The sequence below is a fragment of the Mastacembelus armatus genome, chromosome 23 (assembly GCF_900324485.2).
Source record: "Mastacembelus armatus chromosome 23, fMasArm1.2, whole genome shotgun sequence".
Lineage (NCBI taxonomy): Eukaryota > Metazoa > Chordata > Actinopteri > Synbranchiformes > Mastacembelidae > Mastacembelus > Mastacembelus armatus.
In genome coordinates this window covers 15,078,823-15,088,897 of record NC_046655.1, presented here as the reverse complement: position 1 = coordinate 15,088,897, position 10,075 = coordinate 15,078,823, and the positions used below count along the sequence as shown (strand labels likewise).

General features: G+C 43.9%; 1 protein-coding gene across 4 annotated transcripts in view; it reads left to right on the top strand.

The window, feature by feature from the left end:
* Positions 1 to 402: 402 nt before the first annotated feature.
* grip1 (glutamate receptor interacting protein 1) overlaps positions 403 to 10,075 on the top strand; it is a 42,022-nt gene continuing 32,349 nt past the window's right edge. For 2 of the 4 annotated variants that reach the window (XM_026327068.1, XM_026327064.1), the window contains exon 1: positions 469 to 669. In XM_026327068.1, coding sequence (XP_026182853.1) covers positions 615 to 669 — 55 coding nt within the window. In that variant the 5' untranslated portion in view covers positions 469 to 614. The other 2 variants (XM_026327065.1, XM_026327070.1) reach the window with 2 other exon arrangements.

Here is a 10,075-nt window from a genome sequence, read left to right as displayed (position 1 = left end):
TTATAGGAAGACATTTAGCTGAGAGCCGTATCGATCCCGGAACATTTCCTCGTGCTCTATCTCCCCCGGGGACTCTGTCTGTTATGAATGAATGAAGGCGGGAGGCGCGTGCCTGCTGGGCAAAGCCCTTAAATGGCCGCGAAAATTAACGAGGTTTGTAACCAGCGTCGGCTTTTTAACGGCCGGACAAGGAGCGGGAGATTTGGTGGAGCTCGCGCCGGGTTCGGGTTCTAACGGTCGTACCCGTACCCTGCTGGGGTCGCGTGCTCCTTCACGGGCATCACGTCACCCCCCCCCACCCCCCAGAGACCACAGGCTGTAGGGTAGAGTTACAGAGGGGGAGGGGGGAGAGAGACATAGACAAAGACAGGGAAGGAGGGAGAGAGAGCGAGAGAGACCGAGGTTCGCGTGCCCGTGAGAGGTTGAAAAAGAGAGAGCGCGGTCGAGAGAGGTAGGTGCAGAGTCAGGGGGTGGGGGGGTGGATCCCTGTGTAGTGTAGCGGCTTAAGCTAACGCTAACTAGCCATGTTGCTGTCGCTGCTGCTCCTCCCGCTGCTGGTGGTGTGTGTCTGATAGCGGGCCGCCCTGGACTCCCTATCCGCCCTGAGGTGCATCATGCCCGGCTGGAAGAAAAACATCCCGGCCTGTCTCCAACCGGACCAGGAGGGAGGTAAGACCGGACCGAGACTGACCCGTGCACGCTCATACCGACCAGTGTGTTATAGTACATACCTGTGTGTGTGTGTGTGTGTGTGCGCGCGTGTACTAATTATCACCGGTGCAATCTCTCGTGCAGCGTGGTTTGGCGCCGCCGGTAGAGCTCGCGCAGACTGTGGCTGTGTTGAAATTAGTGAAAGTTGGTAACGGAAACCGAGTGAATGTGTGTGTGTGTTTTCTGGTGTTAATCTGACGCATCGGGTGAGGTTAGAGTGACGTGACGGTGATTTGTTTTACGGTGAGTGCTACTAACGTGTTTAACGTTATGAGCGATCACCGGTGACCGGTTACCGGAGCGACGGACCGAAGTTAGCAGCGCTGCTAACAGGCTAACCAACGTTTAAACCGGGCGACGAGCAGTGTGTCGGTGCTGGTCAACCGTGTGTGTGTGTGTGCGCGCGCGTGTGTAACGACCACCTTCACCGGGCTGCGGGCGGCAGCAGCCCCGGGATTTACCGGCGTTCCGGACCCATCAGGTTCTGTGTCGCTGAAGGGTCAAATGTGGAAACAACAGCGATGGTTTCGGTAAATATTGACAGGTCAGGGGTTAAAGCTTTACCGACAGACCTGTACACCGACTCCAGTGTTTTCATAACACTACTACAGTAATACTACACCACCGTATGGTTTACTGTAGTACTATGTTAAACCGGTGTAGTAACAATATGTAGTAAAACATGTCGTGTCGTGCAGATGCTGTGGTAACATTTTGTAATAAGACACCAGCTATAAAGGGCTGCAATTAAAGGTTAATAAATCAATCACTAATGTCTCGATGATCAGCTATAAGCCATTAATAAGGCAACCTGGGGGTTGCCAGGTTGTGAAAAATCCTCCTGTCCAAGGGAATGTTTGACCACTTCTCTCCTGGGAAACATCTGCAGGACATCTGGACTAGACTCCAGCCATAAACTGATTATTTACATTTACAACTTTTATATTTAGAGAGAGAGAGACACTATGTTGTCATTTGTGTGCATGTAACAGAACCTCAGAATACAGCAGGAATACACAAATAAAAATTTTCTTTGCACAGCCAGATTAACAAGACAAAATATGATAAACAAATGAATTATGCCCTTGTACAGTAAATCTTAGCCTTAGCTTGGACTTTATTGATCCCAGGGGTGGTATTCGAAGCTATACTTAGCAGTATATAAGGTAGTGAGAGTTACTTAGCTATTTTAAGTGATGAAGTACTGCAGGTGATAGTTGCTGGATGAGCCACTTTAAGTCACAACAGTCCTGTAAACTGCAGCATGAAGAGCTACAGTCGGTGCGGAGCAGACACAGTTTACAGGATAATAAAAATGGATTTTGGGACCTAGTTCTGCTGCAGACAGTTCGTGTGTCAACGTATGAGAGAGCATTTCTTTTTAAAGGTATGCAGGGTGATGGTGCCCTTTCTGTTGCTGCAGGTTTTATCTTATTCTTGCTCATCTGTTGTGCACTCATTGCCTAAAAATATAAATGTGTCATGTTCTAGTTGTTTTGCAGGGGAAAACAAATGTGTTTACAGTTCGCCCCGTAACATAAACCTTACACAGCAGTGTTGTTTATTTGTTGGAACGTAGAACAAAATTAAGTTCCCAAGATAAATCCTGAGCAGCATTAGTGGACACACTGGTGTTTATCTAACTGTGATTATTTACAGCATCTATTCATCTGTACAGACTGATGTTAATCATGTTTAATTATCTGACACTTAATGAGGGAAAGATGTTTAGTTTACAGGGATGCACGGAAAAAAAAGCTGCAGCTTCTCACATTTAAGAAGCTCGAACTGACAGAACTGAAGTGTTAAAATGTTTGGAGACCAGTTTTCTGCTGTTGGACTAATTGTTTCAGCTCAGCCAGTCTGCTTATGTGGCTGAAATACGGTTTATCAAAAACGAAAAATAGTACTAACATGACCCCACAGTATGGTTCAGTGTTCCTGTACAGTCTAATGTCAGGCTGCAACGATAAACTGGTTAATCATTTAGAGTATAAGATATCTGGAACTATTTTAATGTGTCAAATGTTTCGATTTGCTGCTTTTCTTTGCCATAAATGTAAGTAAACTCAGTGTTATTGGATTTTGGATTGTACAAAAAACAGATTTGAAGGCACGACCTCAGGCTGTGGGAGAATATTCACAGATTTCTGAATAGTGAAAATAAGGTTCATTAAGAATGAAAATAATCGTTAGCTGCAGCCCGGTGGTAAAGGAAGGGACTGTAAAACGTTTTCTAATCCACTCAGCTTCACCCACAGCAGCTGTTAGAAAATATATTACATCGCTGATTTAGTGTTGTGTTGTAAAGCTGTCTGTAGTGCTCATCCAGAGATAATAATATAATCTTCAGGTGTGCAGCTTCCAGCTAAAGTCTGGCCACAGTCCTTCACAGCAGGATGCTGGAAAACAACAACATGTTAAAACGTCCAGTACTTAGAGTAAAACCTGGAAAAGCATCTGCACAAAAGACAAAACGTCACACAGCCAGCGGCACGGGGTGGTAAAAATAGATAAGAGGTAAATAATAGATAGAGCAGGCATTTAGAGACACAGTGTTTTACTGTGAACTACTGTAATAACACGTGTCAAGTCATGTTTATTTGTATAGTCTGATGTCATACAGTGTTTCAGTTCCTGCTCTCCAAAAACATCAGGAGTTAAATTCTAATATAATGTAAATTAAAAATACAAAAAATCAGCCAGGTTTTTTATAAATTGGACTCTGCTATAGTGGAAAAAACAGTTACAGGTTGAGAAAATGAAAAATGAAAAAAGAAATGGTAAAAAATAAAACTGTTATATTTTAGTACTAAACCAAAATTAGATATCAAAAAAGCTGAAAAGCTTAAAGGAAGCAGCCAGTGATTTTGTGTGACGTTCGTCTTTTTCCAAACACCAGCTCTCTGCAGGAAGAAAAACTCCACCGGTCTCTGCTCACAGCAGAGTCTGGAGCTGGTTTTTGGAAACAGACGGGCTCCCATTGCTGGTGAGGAAGAACCATGTGAGCCAGTGCAGCAGTGTGGCTCCCTGCTGTGTTTTTAATAGTTTTTGGACAACAATGGAGGTCTACGGCACAGACCCATAAGCTGAACCAGGTTCTGAATTCACACACAGTTTGCTGAGGACACCACATTCATTGGTGCTGTCAGGATTTGGACTCAGTAACACAGAATGACCAGCAGTATCTTTTAAAACTGAAGTGTCTAGTTAAAAGGGAAAACATAAAAAGTGGAACAGGAAAATAAATGAAGATAGAAGAGCTTTGGACTCTGTGTTAAAGGGTTTTATCTCCCTCAGTTCTTTTTATACTGAGGGAATGAAAGCTGAGCACTTTAATGTAGTCTCCACTATTTTATTTCTAATTGAATGTGCTAAAGCTGTGAGGTTGAAGATCAAAGGTCTTCAACTGACCTGTGGTCTTCATTGTGTGTTATTATGTTGGGAGTGATAGTCATAGAAAGGAATGAATGACCCCAGTTTGAAGACATTTAACTGGTTTTTGATCAGGATCCTGCAGGAGATGATCGAGTCTGAATCACATAAACAGCAGAATCAGTTTCACAGCTTGTTGTTTGTGATGCAGATAAACTGAATATGAATAATTCTGTTGGATTCATGTTCAGGTTGAGCTTTGTTTTGGGGTGTTTGGTGATTATGCTTACTTGTTTATACTGTGGGTTTGTTGCAGAGGCTTTACTTTACTTTCTCAGCTCTGATGTAAAACGTTTGGTATCTGTTGAGCTGGTGTTTCACATAAACACTTCTTCTATTTCTGCACGCTGCTCATCGCACACTCCTTTAAGTTATGTACTCATTTAGCACATTAGCCTGTCAATCTGTAGATCTGTGCACATCTTCACTGCGTCTGATTCCTTTGTTGATTCTTTTCTCAGTTTGTGTGTTCGGCTTCGTTCTGCATCACGTCACCCAAACAAATTCCTCCTGTGTCCTGATTCTGGGACCTGGTGGGACGTGAAGAGAGCTGTGCATCACTGAGGCGTGTGTTGTGTTCCTTGTTAATGAGTGGCATTGTGAGAAAATTATTGGATTGATTGATGCGATTGAGTTTGAGATGGACAGGACCTGCTTTGTCTGAATTCCAGCCTAAACGTTGGCATTTTAAACGCTCTGCTCCCTCCATGTTTTCATCCAGTAGCTGATGGAGATCGACTCTAGCCTCACAGTGCTCCATTAGAAACCATGTGGAGGAAAACACAGTCACTGCAGGTTCAGGTTCACTACCCCAATTTCTTACCTGGCAGGTCCAGAATGAACCAGCACCTGTGCCACCTCCCCTCACCCCACCCCCCCCAGGCCATAGTGACGTCTGAGCTGCGGTCAGACTCTCGACAGGAGCGTCCTTCGCCCAAACTCGCCGCCTTCATGCAGGCAGTGTTAGAAAGTGACAGCTGCAGCCGGAGCCCCGAGGAGCGCGGGCGGCGCTTGGATCATATTCCACATTTTACTGGATAATCTGTCCATGGGTTTGTTGGACATTATACCATTAATCCTTTAGTTCAGTGATTCCAGGTTCTGATTGAAATGTTTTATTTCAGGCTGCAGTTAGTCGCAAAGACAATAGCATTAAATGGCATCTAAATGAACATGTGTCTGTGTGTGTGTTGCACAGACACATGCATGAGTTGCATTTTAAGAAATTCATGTGACACGACTGAAAGCTCTGGAACGGCTGCTCTTTCAACGCGTTAGACATGTTTAAAATGTGTCACATTCAGAAGAAATGCAGTAAAAACCAACAGAACACACACAAACATGTTTTGTTTAGTGTGTGTGTGTGTGTGTGTGTGGTCACGGTGTGTGTCACAGCCTGACGTCATCCCACCGTCTTAAGCTTTTTGACTAAGAAGCAGAGAAAATGGCTCGAACACAAACACACACAGTAACACACAACATCATGAACCATTTTCTGTTTAGCCAACACGCACACAGTAAGACACTCACTGAAACACACACACTGTCTTTTAAGAGGTGCTGATGTCAGGACTCTGCTTGTCTTTGTCCCCAGGATTACTGAAGCAGGCGTGTGTGTGTGTGTGTGTGTGTGTGTTTGCATCCATTTCCCTCAGCTCACTGTATTATGCCATCGTCTCTGACACATTTTACCAAGAGACTCTCTCTCATTTTCTTGTCAGTGTCTATGTCTCTCTCTCTCACCATGACTCTGGAACAAATTGCTGACTGTGTGTGTGTGTGTGTGTATGTGTGTGACTGTGCATATGACTAACTTTATCCAATGTGCTTAAGTGAGTCTTCTTCATTGGTTTCCACCCAGACTCCTGTGTGTCAGGTGTGTGGTGTTTATCTCAGTGAACAACAGGCAGCTTCCCTCTGTGCGACCTGTCTGCAGAGCTCTTTGGAATCTCGATGGGAAAAGCAGAAATCCCAGTGGAACTCCAAGCTGGACACCATCATGACTAAAACCTTCCTCAGTGATCAGCAGCATTTAGAAAAAAAAAAATCCAGTGTTCGTCCATTACAACTCGTCCTTCATCAAGCGAAATGGGATGAACGTTGCGTTGCATCCTGGGTGTTGTAGGATCTTTCACCTTGGGTGCTTTGGGGAATCAGTTGTCCATTTTCACCTTTTTCTCCAGTCATCAGTAACGTCTCTGTAGCTGTTTGACACATAAAGTGGTGAGTGTATTAAATGATCACCAGGTCAAACAGTTCTGGCAGTCCTGCCTGCACAGTAATGGCCGACGAATCCCTTATTGAATCTGACGTTCATGTCTTCTGTTTAGCACATCCCTCTGACTCGACACACACTGCAAAGAAACAAATGATGATGTAAACAAATACTGTGGCCTGATGTCAATGGCCTGTATTCTTCATAGCTCTTCCACAGAGTGCATCTGATTGTTTCAGCTGTGGGTTTGGACGCTTAATTTGCAAGTGTCCAGTGCAATTGATTTGCATTTCCTGTGTTGCTGTGAAAGTTTGGGGCTTTGCTTATTCTGCTTATTCCAGCCGTGTGCAGATGCAGATGTGGGTGCAGTGGATTACAGCGTGACGTACTCTCGTGTGCTTTCTGTTTTGTTGTTTCAGTCTTTTTGGCAGAAAGCTGCGGCCGGGTGTTTGTTTACACCCTGTCTGACCGTGTTGTTTCCCTGCTGCACTCTGATGTGGAGATTTTCCGGATCTGGGCAATGATGCTGCTGAGTGAAATGTCATGGTGGCTGATAGGACTGATGGCGGAAACTACTGAAATAGGAGCCAGATTGTTAAAAAGAAACAGACTCGGGATGAGGATCTGCTTTATTGTCCTTCATCTGTTACACCCTGACACACACAAGCACAGGAACACGCACACACAGCCCTGGGCAGCATCCAGGTGGACAGCCAAGCTGCTGGCATCATACACACACACTCATTTTCTACATGGATAAGCCCAGCATGGACACACACAGTCACACACATTATGTCTTTGTGTGCCTCTAACAGTGCAGCAGTCGGTCTGAGACTGAAACCTGCAGCGAGAGAGAAAAAAGAGTTTCCACTAGTTTTTCTGAACTGTTTTATCTCTTATTGCGCTTAAGAAGATCACTGTGTGTGTGTGTGTTTGTGTGTGTGTGTGTGTGTGTGCGCACCAGCTGCTTGTGTCTGATAACTCCTTGCCTTTCCTCTCTCTCAGAGGTTGAGGGGTAGCAGAACGTTTTGGAAGCACAGTGCAGGAGTCCTTGTTTGAAAAACATGTTGGTTGCAGCTTCTTCACACAGAGAGAGAAACACCAGGACTCCAGTCAGTACATTTTACATTGTTATTCATGCTGCTGCTGCTGATTGAGTCCAGAGACTCAGCAGCACGATGTGGAGGAGCCGAGAAAGTTTCAGCTTTAAGAAACATTCTGCGATGTGCCCAATGTCCACACACCTGCTATATCTGCTTTGGAAATGAAGACGTTTCTGCTCGGCTCATCTGTTCACACTGTTCCATCTCAGCAAGTTCATCTCAGGAGTCCAGTACGATTACAGCGCCAGCCTACTGGGCCGGCACCAGCGGCCCGAGGCTTTATGGGCCAGGGAGCCTGTGTGAAGTGACTTCAAAGTCACCGTTTCTTGTTGGACAGGACTACAGAGACACAAACATGCAAGGTGTTAGAGACTCAAATCCACCACACAGAGATTAAAACAAAACTACATGAAGAAAAAAAATGTGTAGTTTGACCATTTCCATAAGACATCCAAGGATCTTATCTGTTCATGTCATAGGTAATTAGTTATTTTAGTAGTTAGTATTGAAATGGACTTAAACAGGTTCAGAACATTTTGTCTGTAAAATGTTAGAAAATGGTGAAAAATATTCATCACACCACCTGGGAAACAGTCAAAAACCCAAACATGCTCAATTTACTCTCAAAATCGACAGAAAAACTAAAAAAATGACTAAATTTAGATTTTTGAAAATAATTGCTGATACTTAATCCGTCATAAATGGCTTCAATTCAACATGATTATTTCTTTTGCCTGGATCACAATGGTGACTAACAGCCTGGTTGGTTGGTGAACCTGGGACAGCAGACATGCTGTTTTTGGATGAAACTCTCCTTTAGTTAGTCTGCAGGGCAGCTGTTGTCCAGCTGTTTGTCCTGTTCAGGTTAGGCCGAGCCTTCAGGGAATGAGGGGAAGTCAATGCAGTGTGTGTGTGTGTGTGTGTGTGTGTGTGTGTGTGTCCATTAGGGATCAAGGTCAGTCGCTCAGCAGTCCATTAAGACCACGTAGTCACTCCTCTCTCTCTTTTGTTCTGGTTGTTTCTGGGTCTCTCTGTCCATCTTACTCTCCCTCAGGCATTATCAATATCCGCTTGTCTGCCCCAATGAATTATGGGTAGTTTCTAGCATGTCTCAGACGCCTGTCTACGAATACGTTTACTCAAGTACAAGTACATTTCTGAGGTATTTGTACTTTACTGGAGTATTTCCATGTTCTGCTACTTGATCCTTGGACTTCACTACATGTCAGAGTCAAACCTTGGACTTTTTCCTGCTCTACATTTATCTGATAACTTTAGTTCCTTTTCAGAATCAGATGGATCCAACAAAATACAGTCTGATCATCAAACCTTATTGATCCCTGGGGGGACATTCACAAGATACCCAGCAGTATATAAAGTACTTCAAATTAGAAGTATATAAGGTAGTTAACGTCAGCTACCCAGCAGTATATAAAGTACTTCAAATTAGAAGTATCTAAGGTAGTTAACGTCAGCTACCCGGCGGTATATAAAGTACTTCAAATTAGAAGTATATAAGGTAGTTAACGTCAGCTCCAACATTAAAGTGATCAACACAATAATCATCAGTAATTAGAATCCAATAATATCAGATCCATTCATGTGGAATGGGCCATTCTGCACAATGAGTACTTTTACTTTGGATACTTCAAGTACATTTGGATGATGATACTGATACTGAGACTTTTACTGTAGTGACATTTAGAATGCAGGACTTTTACTTTTACACTGTGGTATTTCCACCATTACCGCAATAAAGGATCTGAGTACTTCTTCCACTGCTGTGAAAATGTCAGTTTTCTCTTCAGAGTTCTGAATGATGAGTCTGTGTTTCTAGGCTGCAGTTCCTCCATGTGAGCAGGAGGTGGAGTCAGAGGATAAACTCTGTGTGTGTGTGTGTGTGTGTGTGTGTGTGTGTGTGTGTGTGTGTGTGTGTATTCTGCAGAGAAGCATGGAGAATCAGATTACACACACACACACACACACACACACTTCAACGGGGTGTCCAATCATGTTACAGAGCTGCAGAAGCCTGAGAGCGATATGCAAATGAACTAAGACTTGTCATTTTTAGCAGCAACTCTTCTCCCTCTCTTTCTCCCTCTTTCTGCCTGTGTCAGTAAGTGTGACTCGACCATCTGCCCGGCTGTCAGATCGGTCAGTATGAAGCATCGTGAAGCCTCATGGCCTTCAGGCTCTCTGACAGGTGAAGGAGGTGGAGCTGAGCCTAATGTGGCGTCTCCTCCCTCGCCTTCGTGGGCAAACACTGAAGCTAATCTAACTTCACCACATGAACAGATCACTTTGTGGCCTGAGGCTGCGTGATTCTGGACCAAATCACTCTTTTTATGACTGTGACTCTCTGATTTATGGGCTTTTTTTTGGTCTGGTTTGCGTTTGATCAGCTGCAGCTCATGTGGTAAAGAGACTTGGCTGTTTATTGGTGGAGGTACTCACATCCTTTTTAAGTAAAAGTACTAATAGAACACTGTACAACACTGGTACAACTAAAATATCTGCATTTTAATCCTACTTAAGTAAAAAAAATCACAATATGATTATAAAAATTTTAAAGCATTAAAGTGAAAGTATTGTAGAAGTAATGTTGAAA